Source organism: Pongo abelii, chromosome 6 (genome assembly GCF_028885655.2).
Source record: "Pongo abelii isolate AG06213 chromosome 6, NHGRI_mPonAbe1-v2.0_pri, whole genome shotgun sequence".
Taxonomy (NCBI): Eukaryota; Metazoa; Chordata; class Mammalia; order Primates; family Hominidae; genus Pongo; species Pongo abelii.
In genome coordinates, this window is record NC_071991.2 from 137325944 (window position 1) to 137343143 (window position 17200).

The 17200-nt window shown below is 44.0% G+C and overlaps 1 protein-coding gene across 3 annotated transcripts in view; it reads left to right on the forward strand.

Annotated features, from left to right (window-relative positions):
• TBXAS1 (thromboxane A synthase 1) overlaps positions 1-17200 on the forward strand; it is a 191140-nt gene that overhangs the window by 100165 nt on the left and 73775 nt on the right. For all 3 annotated transcript variants that reach the window (XM_009243284.4, NM_001132913.2, XM_009243287.4), the window contains 1 exon segment: positions 5565-5681. In XM_009243284.4, coding sequence (XP_009241559.2) covers positions 5565-5681 — 117 coding nt within the window.

The window sequence follows — 17200 nt, forward strand, 5'->3', positions numbered from 1 at the left end:
GCCAATATTTGAACCCAGGCATCTGACTCTAGAGGCAATGTTCTTAACCACTGCATTACCCTGCCAAGCCCAAAGTAGCAAATGCAACCCGAGCTTCCAGAAGGCCCTGTGACTTCAGACTATATAAGGGATTGGGAAGTTAAGGCACTCCTTCAGGCTTTGTGTTCAGAAAGGGTGGGGAACTGGCCAGCACATACCAGGCCTCATAAAACAAGTTAGGGAGTTTGCATGAGGATAGGGCTAGATTTGTCTTTAGGAAGATCCCACTGACTACAGGGTGGAGTATGGATGGGTGTGACAAGGCTGCGGGCAGGGAAATCAGTTAGAGGCTGAGATAATGGTGACCTTAGCCAGGGTGGCAGCTGTGGGGATGGAAAGAGTTGGCCAAAGAGAGATTTAATAGTTGTGACTGACAGGATTGTAGTTGAGAGAGAGAGAACAACTCCCAGGTTTGGGGTTTGGGTTAGTTTTGGTTTTTCAAACTTTTTTGACTATGATCTACAGTAAGAAACACATTCACATTTTGACAGAGAATATACACACACACATACAGAAATACACACACATACATGCGCATACACACACACATACACACATACATACACACACGCATACACACACACACACATCTTGAACAAGTTCAACAACCACAAAATACTTTCCCTGACGTTAAATGCTCCTCTGTGTTTCCTAATCTTGTCTATCTCGTCTCTTTCTCTGCTTTTTTTAAATGCTGGTTGCCACTCATGACATTTGATTTCATGACTGATCATGGCTTGCAGTCTGGAAGCCCCTGACCAGAGAGTGATTGGAGGCTTGGGACACAGCTAGGCTGACAGACAGGAGCCTCGAAAGCTATGTCCCTGGACCTCCTTTCTGCAGAGTCCCCTTCCTGTACGACATACACAGTCTGGCTCCCATCACACTTACCAGTCTTGTTACTCATTGAATTAGTCCGTTTTCACACTGCTGATAAAGACATATCTGAGACTGGGCAATTTACAAAAGAAAGGGGTTTAATGGACTCACATTTCCACGTGGCTGGGGAGGCCTCCCAAACATGGCAGAAGGTGAAAGGCACGCCTCACATGGCAGCAGACAAGAGAAGAGGGCCTGTGGAGGGAAACTCCCCTTTATAAAACCATCAGATCTTGTAAGACTTATTCACTACCACGAGAACAACATAGGAAAGACGTGACCCCATGATTCAATTTCCTCCCACCAGGTCCCTCCCACCACACGTGGGAATTGTGGGAGCTACAATTCAAGATGAGATGTGGGTGGGGACACAGCCAAACCATATCACTCATTCCTATGGGGAAAATCCTTTGTCTCTTTCAAGGTATCTCTCAGTAAGTCTCATCAATGAACATATGTGGACAAGCGGGAGGTGTGGAGGGGTTATGGAATATATTGTTTAATAGGCCCAGAGTTTCACTTTTGCAAGATGAGATAAGTTCTGTGGAGGAATGCTGGTGATAGTTGCACAACCATGTGAGTGTACTTAATACTACCGAACTGTACTCTTAAAAATGGTTAAGATGGGGCGCCTGTAGTCCCAGCTACTTGGGAGGCTGAGGCAGGAGAATGGTGTGAACCCGGGAGGCGGAGCTTGCAGTGATCCAAGATTGCACCATTGCACTCCAGCCTGGGCGACATAGCAAGACTCCATCTCAAAAAAAAAAATGGTTAAGATGGTGGATTTTATGTTACATGTATTTTGCCACAATTTTTTAAATCAATATGTAGGCAAACTAATAGAAAAAAGAGTGTCTGGAGTGGCTTTCCAGACATGAAGTCTCAGGTTTGAAATTGGAAGGCTTTTAGACCAAACCCCTCTGCATGCTCAAGCCTTGGGTACAGGATTTCTAAGAAGTGGAACAGTCTCCAGGGGTGTGGAGTTCATCGCTCAAGGCAGGTTATCTTATCTTTGAATAATTTTGTCTGTTGACTATTGGGATAGTTCTCCTTCAGATGAGCTGAAATTTTCCCCATAGCTTCCTCTATTAAACCCAATTCCACTTCTTAGTGTCACAAAAAAAAAAACCTAAATTCCCTCTCCCATGCAGTATGTATTCAATAAATATTTATTAGGCACATGCCTAAGTACCACTATCTGATCTTCCAAATCTTCTCTTTTCCAGTTAAAAATTCCAAAATCTGACAACTATTTCATATATGACATGATTTAATGTCCCCTCACCATCTGATTGCTCTTTTGAAATGATCAATTTCCTTTTATCATGGGACATCTGAAATGAAAAGAGACCAGGCACAGTGGCTCGTGCCTGTAATCCCAGCACTTTGGGAGACCAAGGTGGGAGGATCTCTTGAGGCTAGGAGTTCAAGACCAGCCTGGTCAACATAGTGAGACACCATCTCTACAAAAAAACTTCAAAATTATTCTGACATGGTGGCATGTGCCTCTAGTACCAGCTACTCAGGTGACTGAGAGAGTAGGATCACTTGAGTCCGGAAGTTTGGGGTTCCAGTGAGCCACGATCACACCAATGCACTACCACCTGGGTGACAGAGCAAGACCCTGTTTCAAAAAATAAATAAATAAAATGTTTTCAGAAATAAAAACATTACAGTATCAATAGCCCCAAATGATTGCATCAAAAAATGGAGGATTCTAATGGAATTTCCAGGCCCAAGTGAGCACAATGTCATGGCACACTGGTGAGAAAGATACTTGAAGGCCACACTGACATATTGCAAGGAGGACTACATTTGCCTTTCAGGAGCAAGACAAAAAATAGCGTAAATTCACCCTTAAGTCTTAAGGATAGGTACAAGATCCAATCAGTCTTCACTCTTATCTCTAGTTTATTCTGTCTTATCAGAACCAGAAACCATCACCGCACTTTCCTTGGAGTTAAATGCTTTATTCCATGTAGCGTGCCACAGGACTGCATCTTGCCACTACATAAATACACATAATGTATGATTTCCTCCTTCAACTCTGGAACCTAAACAAATGGATTATGTTCCCCAAATTCCATAAAACCATAATTCTGTTGAGTGGCCATGGCGCTCCCAAAGAATTTCTTTCTAAATATAGAGAGGTATTCCTCTGCAGAAAAAAATATCCCAGCATCTTGGTTCTAATATATAATTAACTCCTCTCTAGATACTTTGCAGTTACGTTTTATGGCTTATTTTGAGAGTTCATATTTTATCAGAAAATTATAATTTTCCTCTAAATAGGAGTTTTTACAAGGCTTTTGAATTCTGATGACTGGCTTCATGTTTCAGCTATAATTAAAACAGTGAAAAGAAATAGCGTCACCATGCATCACATGTGGTTCTGAGACTGCTTGGTCCCCCAACCGCCTGTCTCCCCACACCCTGCAACCTGCAGGCTGGGGACACTCTGACCAATGGTGGGGGCTCCATTTTTGACCACTTAGTGGGACAGCTGGTTTTAGAAAGAAACAGAATGGCCTGAGAAGAAGGGATGAGGAGACCAAAGTCCTCACCTCGGAGAAGCCTCCCAAATATGTTCCCCACCGATGTCCCACCTTGCCCCATTTTCCCTCCAGGAAAATATACTTTCTCCAAGAAATACACTTTCCCTCCAGGAAAATTCACTTTCCGTCTAGTTGTTAGCTTATGAGCTTATTCTCTGTTTCCCCTCTAGACTGCCAATTCCATAAGGGCCAAAGCGAAGTCTTTTTCTTTTTCTTTTTCTTTTCTTTTTTTTTTTTGAGATGAAGTTTCATTCTTATCCCCCAGGCTGGAGTGCAGTGGTGTGATCTTGGCTCACTACAACCTCCGCCTCCCAGGTTCAAGTGATTCTTCCGCCTGCCTTGGCCTCCCAAAGTGCTGAGATTACAGGCGTGAGCCACCATGCCCGGCAGCAAAGTCTTTTTCATTCAACATGGTATAGACAACTTCTTGAACCCTGTATTAGTTTACTAGGCTACTATACCAACCAACCATAGGCTGGGGGTTTAAACAATAGAAATTGATTTTTCTACAGTGCTGGAGACCAGAAGCCTGAAGTCAAGGTGTCAGCAGTGTTGGTTTCTCTGGAGGCCTCTCTCTTTGGCTTGCACATGGCTGTCTTCTCCCTATATCCTCACATGGTCCTCCCTCTGTGTGTGTCTGTGTCCCAATCTCCTCTTCTAATAAGCACACCAGTCATGTTGAATTAGGGTCCACACTAATAACCTTAGTTTACCTTAATTACCTCTTTTTTTGAGATGGAGTTCTCGCTCTGTTGCCTAGGCTGCAGTGCAGTGGCACAATCTCAGCTCACTGCAACCTCCGCTTCCTGGGTTTGAGCAATTCTCCCTGCCTCAGCTTCCCGAGTAGCTGGGATTACAGGCACCCACTACCACGCCTAGCTAATTTTTGTATTTTTAGTATAGAGGGCATTTCGCCATGTTGGCCAGGCTGGTCTCGAACTCCAGACCTCAGGTGATCCACCCACCTCAGCCTCCCAGCGTGCTGGGATTACAGGCATGAGCCACCACTCTCAGCCTTCATTACCTCTTCAAAGACCTTATCTCCAAATACAGCCATCCCTCAGTAGCTCGTGGGATAGGTTCCAGGACCCACCCTTGCTCAGGACACCAAAATTTGTGGATGCTTAAGTTTCTGATATAAAATGGCATAGTATTTGCATATAACCTACGTACATCCTTCTGTACGCTTTAAATCAGCTCTGGATTACTTATAATACCTCATACAATGCCTACACATCACTTCATGTACATGGATTCAGTGTAGTTCTCTGGACAGGGCAAATTCAAGTTTTGCTTTTTGCAAGTTGGTGGAATTTTTTCTGAATATTTTTTATTCAGGATTGGTTGAATCCACAGATGCAGAACGCCCAGATATAGAAGGCCGACTGCACCGTCACATTCTGAGGTTCTTGGGGTCAGGATTTAAACATATGAAGTTTGGGGTGGGGGGCCGAATTCATCCCATAACACAATATTAGGCTATCAACCACTGTTTGCCGACTGAGAAAAAAATGAATGACCAATAGAACACAGAAACATGATGGCAGGCATGCTCCTGGAAGCAACTCTCCTGGCACATGCTTCTGAAGGCCTTTCCTTTTTTCCCCTTCCCTCTCCCTCCACCCATACAAGGGTCTAGACAAGTGAGTCTGTCAACTTCGGGTCCAACCTAACCAATCCAGTCACACAAAGCCCTGTGCCACGAAGTTCAGACATGATACTAATTCCCAGGAAAGACTAGGCCATCTCCAGGAAGCCTGCCTTGTTTGTCTTCAGGGAATCCTCGCTCAGTAGGGGGACTGCAGAACACACAGAAGCCATTGAGTTGTCTCTGTGATGATGAACACATCGCAGCAGGGTACAGCTGAGCCACCAGAGCTTGCCCATCTGCTCCCTCTGGGCCCCGGCCATGATTCTTTCTGTCATTGCTTGTGAGCCTTTATAGTCTTCTTCTGTATCCTTGCAAGAGAAACCTCCTAACTTTTTGGCCACTGATGGACTCTAACCAGGGTGTTTGTCATGGACCTGTATTGCCACCAAGGTGGCTTTGGCTCCCTGAGTCCTGACCCTCTGCTTGTTACTTCCCAACAGGCGTCGGGTTTGGAGTTCAAGTCGGTAGCCGACAGCGTTCTGTTTTTACGTGACAAAAGATGGGAGGAAGTCAGAGGTGCCCTGATGTCTGCTTTCAGTCCTGAAAAGCTGAACGAGGTAAGACATGAGAAATGCAAACTCTTCTCTTACGGAGCAGGTTTCTTCTCTCCAAATCGTGATGAGAGCCAGTTCATGTTGCATCACTTGCCCAGGTGACACATCAAAATGCCTTTCCCACTGGGACCTTCAGTGGAAGGTCTTCTATTATGCAGAAAGCACCGGACTCTGTGTTGAGTCTCTTTCGTTTCTCCAGCCTCCCACATCCCCAGTTGCCATAAATGAATTGTGAGTCAGCAAGTACACAGGGCTTTTGCCTGTGTCCAGAGACAGAGCTTGAGGTGCTTTGGGGGCCCCAGGAGAAAACTGTAACAGTGTCTGTTGGACTGTCATTCATAATGGATCACCTAGGGATCTGGCTACAATGCAGGCTCTGATTCAAGAGGGCCAGGGTGGCCTAAGAATCTGTATTTATAACACCCTGCCAGGTAATTTTGTTGTTACTGGACAGTGAACCACACTTTACATAGCAAGAAACTAGAGAACAGCATGAAACAAAGGTGAGCTACCAATAGAATCTTAAATAGGGAGGTGATGGCAGTGAATGACTGGGGAGGAGTGGGCGATTGTGTCAGGCAAGAACACCCAGGTTAACCTCTAGGCCAAGTTCAAGAGAAGGGCAGCCTCCACAAGATGCTACCAGCTCTCTAAGGCCCTGGACACTATACCTCCCCTACTCAGTGACTCACTCTGTCCTATCAGCTGTGCACCCAAAACTGGGTGTTTGTACGGCCTCCAGACCAATTTCTCACACAACAGATCCTGACTGCTGTGTTTTGTATCTGAGCCTGACAGCCCCCTCAATTGCTGGTCTGGCTTTGGTGTTTGCTGTTCTGAATCGTGCAACCACAAGGGAGAGAGAACTTGAGCCCTTATGATGTGAAGGGGCTAAAGGGCTTCTTTAGTTCCAGTCTCAGGTACACAGGCATCTCTAGAGCAAGGGAGCTTCCAAAGCTTGGCTGGAGTGCCCTGGGCTTCTGCCATCCACCCTGTCTGGATGTTCCAGAGTAGCCTGTCTTCAGTTCAATAAAAATGAAAGCTACTTTTAGCTGAAGCTCAAGATGCTCACCCATATGGTCCTGATTGAATTCCTATTAATCTTCTGAAGTCCCCCAGAAGAGGAGGGGGTTCCACACCTCATAATATCTGATTAAACTCACTGAGAAACTAGTGATCCCCCCAATTTTTATGAAGTTTTGATTTGCATTTCCATGGGTAGCTGTTGGTGTTTGGGGGCAGAGCCTGTCTCTGTATGCAGCGCCAGCTCACACTCACACAACTCAGAGTCAGGTGCCAAGGGCCGCCTGTTTAGACTAACACACTGCCTCTTCACCACATTCCTGCAAGACAGATACTATCATCCTTATTATTACCATCCCATTTTACAGAGGAGGAAACTAGGCACACAGAGATTAAGTAGTGTGCTCCAAGTCTCATAGCTAGTAAGCAGCAGAGCCAAAATCAGAATCCAGCTCCGGAGTGCTCTTCACCTCTCTGCCTGACTGCTTGCTACCTCCATGTGATTTTCCAGTGGTGCTCGGAGGCCACCTAGGACTGTGCCAGGGGCTGTCTGGAGGGTGCAGGAAGGGGAAGTGTAGCAAATGGGGCCTCGGCGGAAAGCTGGGGGGTTGGGGAGGGTCAGAAGCAACACTTCTCTATTTTCTGCCTAAGTTTGGAACCAACTGAGGTATGGAAAGAGGTTTTAGGCAAAGGAAATAAAATTTTCTCTTATCTTACAGGTAAAGCTGTTTGAAAAATAGAGTCCGCATCTGATCACATGGGCTTGCTATGCTAATACTTCACCCAGAATTGGACAATTGCAGGGGGGTGGCAGATGCCATCGGGGCTGGCCTGCGGCCCACATGTGCTCAGTTCCTTCCTCCAAGACTGGGTCTGATACAGCGTAGACAGCAGGAGATGAGAGTGACTTAGATGCAGCCGTTGGCCAGTGGGGCCCACAGGGATCACTTGGGGGGCTTTGAAAACTGTTGCTGCCTGGGTCCCACACCTAGAAATTCTGATTCGCTTGGTTTGCTTTGGGATGCAGCCTGGGTTTGAGGATATTTTTTTTAGGCTCCCCAGGTGATTGTCATGTAAAGCCAGTATTGGGAACCACCACCAGTAGAAGTTCCCCACAAGGACACGCGAGGAAAGGGGCACCTGCTTCCACTGCAGCAATTAGCCCTGCTCACATTGATCTCTGTTATCTATTGAGGATTCACGGGAGAATGTGAAGGAAGGGCCTGCATCTTAAAGCTAGAAACCACTGCTCTAAACCATGTAGACTAGTTGCCTGGAGTGTGCCCCTTTATCACACCCAGCCACTAAAAGGTTGAGTTAGCCAAGAGAAGGCCAGGGGAAGAGAGGAGAGGTAGGTGAGCCTAGGGCTGGCATCACTAGCGTATATGTCTTTATTCAAAAGCAATGGCTTCGTGGCACTATAGGAGTAGAAAGAACCTCATGTGTGAAAAAGAAATTGGTAAAGAGTATCTGAGAAAATAAGAAAAGAGAAAGAAGAAAAGGAAGCAAGGAAAGGAAAATAAGGTTTAGCAGTCCTGGGCTATGATTCTTTGATAAGGAATTTTATCATGGTCTAGATTCCTTTAATCCCTTACAGGGGATACTTCAGAAAGTGATACATTGTCGTTTCCCAAGCAAATCCAGTGCTCCTGGGGTCCAGTCTTCTCCCTCTAGTCCAGAAATCAAATGCATAGTGCCTGAATTAATTGCAGAAAATACAGTTCCTCAATATGTCCACGGCATTCAGATGCCAAGAGAAGCCAGGCGAGGTGGCTCACGCCTGTAATCCCAGCACTTTGGGAGGCCGAAGCAGGTGGATCACCTGAGGTCAGGAGTTCAAGATCAGCTTGATCAACATGGTGAAACCCTGTCTCTACTAAGAATACAAAAAGTAGCAGTGTGGTGGCAGGCACCTGTAACCCCAGCTACTCAGGAGCCTGAGGCAGGAGAATCGCTTGAATCCAGGAGGCGGAGGTTGCAGTAAGCCAAGATCATACCACTGCACTCTAGCCTTGGTGACAGAGTGAGACTCCAGACTCCATCTCACAAAAAAAAAAAAAAAAAAAAAAGCCAAGGGGTAGAGAGAGATTTCATAGAGCCCATTATTTACCATACACTATCAATAACCTTGAAATTCCCTTGAAAGGCATTTTTTTCTACTCCATATAGTTCAATTTAGGTTCTTGGGTTTCCATTTGAAAGGATTCCATCCCAGAGGCAGGAGGAGTTAACTTTTTCCCCACCTCTGGAGATTTTAGAACTGGCGAGTTGAAGTTTACTGGAAGGCCCCTAAGGAGACCCTTCAAGAAGAAATTGGCCGTGCAGATGGCGCTCAGGTGGGAGGGGGAAGAAAGATGGTCTTCAAAACACAGAGACGTGTAGCATATGTGTTAGATATGGTTCTGGGGAGAACCATATTTAAGGGAGGAGCGGAGGAGAAACCTATAAAGAAGACTCAGGAAGAACAGCCTGAAATGGAAACCAGCAGAATGTGGAAGGGGAAAGCATTTCAAAGAGGAAGGAGCAGCCAGAGGTGTTAAATGCTGCTCACATGGAAAGAAACACGAGGACGGAAAAGTGCACAGCAAAGATAATATTTCTGAAACGTGAAACCAGTGTATGTCTGTTTCATGCTCCATAGATCGTGTTCCCTGTAATTTTCCCACACCCGCGGAATCAATGGCACCCACTGCTCCTGAAGGTGCCTCTGAGGAAGACAGTAGGTGCCATCCAGAACAAGGAAGTAGTTGCTTGATTTTGAACTGTACGTTAGCAAGCTTTATTAGGAGAGAAAAGAGTTTTCCTAATTCCAAAAGCAGCTTCCCTTTGCATATGAAGAGCAGAGGGTTTGAGGCTGTAAGCCGTGGTGTAGGCAGGATGCAGGAAATGACAGGGGGGCTGCTTCTGGGCTGTGGAAGATGGGTGGAGGGGACAAAATGAGAAGTGTCCTATCTTCCTCCCCAAAACCTCCTGGTTTCTGGATGCTTCCTCAAACTTCAACCTCCCAGCTGCCTTTGTTCTCTAAGTCACTGGTTCTCAAACCTTGTGGGACAAGGGCTGCATGAGAATCACCTAGGACCCTTGTTAAAAATACGTAATTTCAGCCACCCCAAGATCTATAGAATCAGAATTTCTAAGGGTAACTGAGAATTCGCATGTCACGAGTTCCCTGGAAAGATTCTGCTGAGAGCCAGCGTGGAAAGCCCTGGCACTGTGAGTGTTCCTGTTGGTCCCCTCTCTGACCATCTCAGACCGACCGCATCTCCAGGCTCGAAGGACCTGGCCCCTGAACCCCCACCCTCCACTGCTTTATTTTTCTCTGTGGAACTATCACCAGCTCACATTCCATTTTGTTTACCTGTTTATTGTATGTCCCCTTCTGCTAGATGGATGCTTCAGGAGGACAAAGTCTTTTTGCTTTTTTCTTATTTTCTTTATTGTTAACTGTACACACTAGGTACATAATAGACATTCAGGGACAATTAATGAATGGATGTATGAAGAATCAAAGAACCGAGAAGCTTTCTACCTATTCTACCTAAGGATACATGATGAAACTAAGCTAAAAAAATGAAAGGGAAATAATTCTATTGAGAAAAAATTAAATAAGAGGATACAGCAAACTGGCTTTTCCTTTAGAGAGTCACCAATATACATACATATATGTATACACATACACAAAGTCACATACACAAAGAGGGAAATGAGCCACGGCTTAGGAGATAGCTCAGAGACTCTGAGCCACAGATACTCGGCTGTGGGTACCTGAGTCAGTTTTCCTGGAAATAGCTTTGAAATACCAGCATCTCTAGTCTTTCTGAATTTGTAAGTAGCCTTTGGACTTTTGTTATCAAACATCAGAGTTCATTCTTGAAACAAAAGCTTGTTTCCCCTTGGAATTCTGAGGCTTTCTCCTTTAGAATCTTGGCAGCCTAAGTCCCTCTCTACCTGTGTCTTTAAGTATGGTCAATATTCAAAAGCTTTGGATGGTGTTGTCTTTGTTTATGTGGATATTAGGTTGCCTCAGTCAACAATACTTGAAAATTGCTTTAAAATGAGCATCATATCATGAAGCCATATTTGTATTTAAATTAAAATTTTTTTTTTTTTTGCTTATGTCATACAAGGGATAATGTAGAGTGACAGAAAACCAGGGAAAATGTGATTCATGCATCTCCAAGTCAGGAAAAAGAGACTATTGGAATCATAGCCAGTGACAAACAAGTTATTGGGATTTATAGAAAAGGATGGCTGAGCATTCCTGGAAAAACAACTGACTTTTTGTTGTTGTTGTTGTTAGGGAAGATTTTGTCTGCTTAACTGGCCAGAGTTTTCACTCCATCCCCCAAAGAATTAACGTTTTAAAAAAGCACAACTGTAGATTTAGATTTTCACAGTCTTTTGCTAGATTCTTTACCAAAGACTATTAGTGAGTAGTAACCCTGGGATTGTGTATAACTTTATTAAGAATCAGGGAATAAATAGGTTTCATCTCAGGAAATAAAACTGGGGCTAAATTAGTACTTCTCTGAGGGAAAATGTATAAATAATGTGATCCCCTGGGGACCCAGGTTAGCACTAGCTTTATTTTTAAATTTTATAACTCACCTGAAAGAGAGAGAACACAGTGGGATCTATATATTTGTATATTCCTTTAAGCTGTTCTTATTTGAAAGATATTAAATCAATAGGAATAACTTTCTGAGACTCTTGTAAGATTGTGTAAGTCAGCACAAAAGTGGCAGGTAACCTTCAGAGTAAGCAAGAATAAAAGAATACATTTAGGAGAAAAGCATCTAAACTGTACTTATATGATGATGAATTTCAAGCTATGAATTATTACCAGGGAAAAGGATTTGAAATATGGAGGACTGAAAAGGCCCCACAGTCAAATAATTTGGTGAAATATTACAAACTATATTCTTCAAGATTCACCATGTACCTGAGCATATGAAAGGTTTGAGAAAGGCCTGCAGTAAAGAAACCTGCTTAACTTTGTTTATTCTGAGCTCAAATAGGTTTTCAAAAGGAGAGAACGTGGGTTGTTAACTTCCTGGTTGGCTACTGAGAGAAATGAGTCTCTTGAGCAATTATCCTTTGCAGGTAGCTTCCATGAAGAATCCAGTTTTTGAGTGCCTCTAGCAGAGACTAAGCTTCAAACCGCATGAACCATGGATCCAATCCAATATGGCAGCTTGTATGTTCTCCATTCTCAAAGCCCAATATAAATGATGGGCTTTCTTCATTTACCCAGATAACTAAGAGCTGATGGTACCCCATTGAGCAGATATGGGAGACAATGAATCTTCATAGATGAGTGCCTAAGGATGTATGTGTCACTCAAGAGTAAATGAGCCAATCACGTTGCTATGCATAGGGACTCAGTTAAAGAAAAGTCAGATAAACTGGGAGGCTGGTATCTCGCACAGCACTGATCCGGCTCTCTGCCTAATTTTTCACTTTTCATCCAGATGTTCCTTGTCAAGAAGGCACAGTCAATAATGTATGAATCTTAAAGGCAGAGGCAGATGTGGTTATTACTCCCCGTAGGCATTTCCTGACTTGGAGACGACATGTTACTCGAGAATGACTACAATTTTTAAAAATTTAAGTTGATATAGCCCGCTTATGAGTAAATGCATTTCAGTGCAAAAGTCTTTTCAGAATTACAGTCATCATCACAGTTCAGTTTGGCCTTTAAATTTTCACTGTAAACTCTCCAGACGGTCACATACAGGGGCTTCTAAGGCAGAACACGCTTCCCAATAACATTAGAGCAAGCAGCCTTCTCTAGGCGGCATCCATTTCCAGCAGTCTATTTTTAATATTTGCTTTTATTTCTTAATCCTCCTGAACAATAAAAATGAACGTCATTATAACCAAGTGTGGCTGTAGTCATCAATACTTCAGAGTCCAAAAATACATTGGCCTTGCCTGACCAGTTGCCCATTTTCCAGAATAGCTGGGTATTTATCTAGCAGCGAGAGACCATTATCCTGAGACACAGTCGTGTTCCACTGACACCTAAGCTGCTAATTAAAATCAGTATCATGATGGACTGTTTAAATTCTGGTTTAAATGTTCCTTTTGCATTTGCATTTAAAAGAAAACACACTCCTCATCATGGGCACCCCAGCCTGGGTTATAATTTGGCTTTCCTTTGCCAGAATTATAATGTCACTCTGACTTGCTGCTGGTTAAATCTAAAAGAGCATCTAAATGTGCCTCGCAGCTTGGCTGTTGCTTGGCAACGCCAGCAGCCACCTCCTCATTGGGGTGACTTCTAATTGGTCACAAGTCTTGACAGGAGCCACTGACTTATTAGAAATGACACTTGATTATTCACCTAGATGGCTAGAGCTGATACTTAGCAGCAGGAAATTTTGCATAAAAATGAGTCGTGGATGTTTTTAATATCTGGGTGGCTTTTAGCAATGGTGTAGTGGAAGAATGAAGTGATAAGTTTCATTAGTGGGAATTAATTTTTCATTTGTTGGTCACCAGTTTAGAGCACTTTAAGGCATTAATTTTTCATTTTTTAAAAAAACCAGAAATACGTTTAAATACCTTCCCCCACCCCCAGCAGCTGACCCTTACTTATTCAGAAAACCATCCTCTGACATCAGCCCCAAAATATTGCCCCCAGGTCCACCAAGGGCCAAATCAGATGAAATGTTCAATTTATAAAGGTCAACAAATATTTATTACTTCCTGTTTTTAAGGAGTTTATAATGCAGAAGAGAAACAAGGTACATAAATCACTGCATTATTACCAATCGTGGAAGGTGGTGACAGAGCTGGGGTCCTGCTTTGAGCATCAGAAGCCGCTTTGGCAGGGAGGGAGCAGCGAGTAGCACTGGAATTGAGCCCTGAAGATTTTGCTGTTTTGACAGAGGGAGAAGGTGCATTGCAGGTGGAATGAGCTGCAGGAATCAAGGCATCTGGACAGAAAAGTACGGGGTGTGTTCAGGGAATAGGGGAGTACAAATTGGCTGGAACACAGAGTACATGTAAGGGATTAGTGAGAGAGAAAGCTGAAAAAGTAGGTTGAGGCACGTAGAGTTCACTGTTCTGTGCCGAGGGAGTGTTTGGTGCACACTTCACTAGAGCTCGAGGAGCTATTAAATACTTGAAAGTGAGGGAGTGACCTGCTCAGAACTCTGTGTTAGGAAAAAGAGTTTCATTTCAGCTCTTTAGCCCCCAAGCCAGCCATTTCCCAGACCCATGGGGCAAATCTTTCTGGTGCAGATGAGGGGAACTGTGAATTGTCTGGAGGAGTCTCCTCTTTGCAGTAGCCCCAAGTAGGGGCAGGCTCCCAGGGGCCATGTTATGACATCAAGGCAGCGGTGTCCACTGTGGCTGTTTTGAGTCCTTCTTTGTGTGTGGATCAACAAGTCACCCAAGCTACACACCATCAACGTTTGGGGCTTATCTCTGTTTAGATAGATAGGGTTATGCAAAAGAGACCCTCTCCTTCCCTCTCTCTGTGTAGGAAATATGTTTTCCCTAGCACTCAGCATTGTCCAAACTTTCAGGAACTCCAAAGGCCTAAAGATGGTGGGTTTTTTCTTTCTCAAGTTTATGACATAAGATCTGCATAGAATGACCTAGAAGTGAATAAAACTAAAGCAAAGGAAATGTGGAGCCTGATTTTTATGGGAAAGCAACAAGCCAAGAGTCAGGAGATCTGGGGTTCCAATTCTCATTTGAACACAAAAATAACCAGATTCTGCCCTTTAGGTCCCTATGTATTCTGAAGTTGATGTGTCAAAGAAATGACAAAAGGCTTTCTTGGGAATGGGATGTGTTGCTGAAAGTACATGGACCAATGATCTGACACTTCCCTGTACTGAGCTAAGAATTTGGCTGCTCTCTCCATGGCTTCAAGCAACTGTCTCAACCTGATGCTTTGTGACCTCCTTGGAATCCTCAAATGTCAGTGGAAAGGGACATTATAGCTCATTATGATCAGCCCTTCATTTAGGGGTGAGGACCCATGTTCAGAGAGATTCAAATGCCAGGCCCAAAGTAACACATAGGACCAGCATGAGTCTCAGCTTTCTCCTTCAGAGCCAGTTTTCAGCAAACCACACTGTATTCATGCTAAGAGACAGTGCCTCAATCTGTTCGTGTTTCTTGTTCGTGTCAAGGCTCTCAAGGAACATTTGGTCAATCAGTCATCACACAGGTATTTCTAGAAAATCAACAGAATGGGGTGTGCTGTGCTCATTCTTGATATAACAAATACCAAAAACTTCATTAATCCATGACAACATACAATAGTTACCACAAAAGAGCAATATTGAGAGTGTATTAGTTATCTATTGCTGTGTAACAAAATTACCACAAAACTTAGTGGCGTAAAACAAACTTTTGTTAGCTCATTGTTTCTGTGGGTCAGGAATCCTGGCATGGCTTAGCTGAGTGCAGAGGTTGAGTCCAGAGGGACTGAAGGCTGAGTCCAGAGGGATCAAGGTGTCTTGGAGTAGTAGTCAAATGGCTGTCCTGGTCTGTGGTCTCATCTGAAGGCTTGACTGGGGGAAGATCTGCTTCTAAGCCTCATCACATGGTTATTAGCAGGATTCAATTTGTAATGGACTTTGGAAGATAAGATAAGAATCTTGTACTGTGTCCTTCAGTCAGTGGGGATCTACAAAGGTTTCAGCAAAGCATCACTGAAATAACAAGTATTTTTGGAAGTTCCGGCCAGGCATGGTGGCTCATGCCTGTAATCCCAGGACTTCAAGAGGCCAAGGTGGGAGGATCGTTTGAACCCAGGAGTTCAAGACCAACTTGGGCAACATAGGGAGACCCCGTTTCTACAAAACATTTAAAAAATTAGCCAGCTGTGGTTGTGTGTGTCTGTAGTCCCAGATATTAATACTTGAGGGGCTGAAATGGGAGGATGGCTTGAGCCCAGGAGGGCAAGGCTGCAGTGAGCCATAATCATGCCACTGCACTACAGCCTGGGTGACAGAGTGAGATCCTGTCTCAAAAGAAAAGAAAAGAGGCCAGGAGGCTCTTTCAAAAAACTTTCTTTAGTACACCTGGGTGTCAGGCACTGTCAAAGTCCTAAGACTACAAAGATGCTTAAGCTATAGTCTTTTTTCTCAAGAAGGAAGATGACAACCATATTCCAGGTGACAGGTAGCAACACCTGAACTAGGAGGTGACTGGGGAGAGAAAGATGAAAGAACAGATGAAAGAAAGGAAGCAATGTTAACATGATGAGGCAAGAACAGATGGCTCCAATGAGGAGTTGTCCCTGAGGAACAAGAAAAGAGGAGAGAATGATTCCAGTAGTCCAAACCAGCCTGGGAGGATGGATCCCTCCAGAGGACAACTACCATGTTTACACCACTCCCTGCCTTCTTTGCCAAGTGTTTTACATATTTTGTTTCTAATCTTTGTCCCAACTCTTCAAAGGAGGTATTATTTTCATTTTTGCAGACGAGGAACTAGACTCAGTGAGGTTAGGCAATGTGCCCAAGATCACACAGCTATAAAGTGTCAGGGGGAGGAAACCTACTAATTTGCAGTGACTTTGAGTATTTGCTATGCTTGGGGCAAGTATTCTCCAACAAGGTCGGAATCTTACACTCAAGGAAGGAAACTCAGTGATGAGATTCTAGGAGTCACCCAAAAGGAGAGGTGAAGAAGACCTTTGAGCAGAAGCTCTCAGCTCTTCTTGGTCATTACTCTCTTTGCCCACTCATCAGGCCCTCCCTCCTTTTAGAATTCACTCTGTTGCCCTCTGTCTGCACCTTGACTCAAAATTTCACAGACACAATTGGTAGAAAATCCATTAAAAAAAACTGGTGCCCATCAATGACAGAGAGGATAAAGAAAATGTGGTACATATATGGCATGGAATACTATGCAGCCATAAAAAGGGACTAGATTATGTCCTTTGCAGGGACATGGATGGAGCTGGAGGCCATTATTCTCAGCTAACTAACACAGGAACAGAAAACCAAACACTGCATGTTCTCACTTACAAGTGGGAGCTGAACAATGAGAACACATGGACATAAGGAGGAGAACAACACACACTAAGGCCTGTTGGGGGAAGAGGGAGGAAGAGCATCAGGATAAATAGCTAATGCTTAATACCTAGGTGATGGGTTGATAGGTGTGGCAAACCACCATGGCACATATTTACCTACGTAACAAATCTGCATGTCCTGCACATGTATCCCAGAACTTAAAATAGAATAAAATTTTAAAAAACTGGATACTTTAATTATATAATAATCTCCAGGTTACGCAGAACCTTCCTTCCTTGGGGAATTTGCTACTTAGGGTGAGGATAGTGATTTCCCCTGAATGGTTACCACTGGTTACCAGAGAGGTGCTCAGCCTCACACTCGGCATTACCTCTATAGGGACAACCAATGTGAGAGGCGAGAGAAACAAAATGGGAAACTTTCTCCCCTAGCTTGGCTGCTGCACCGTAACCCTGGTCTTAGCTTGGGCTGTCATAACCAAATACCATTGAG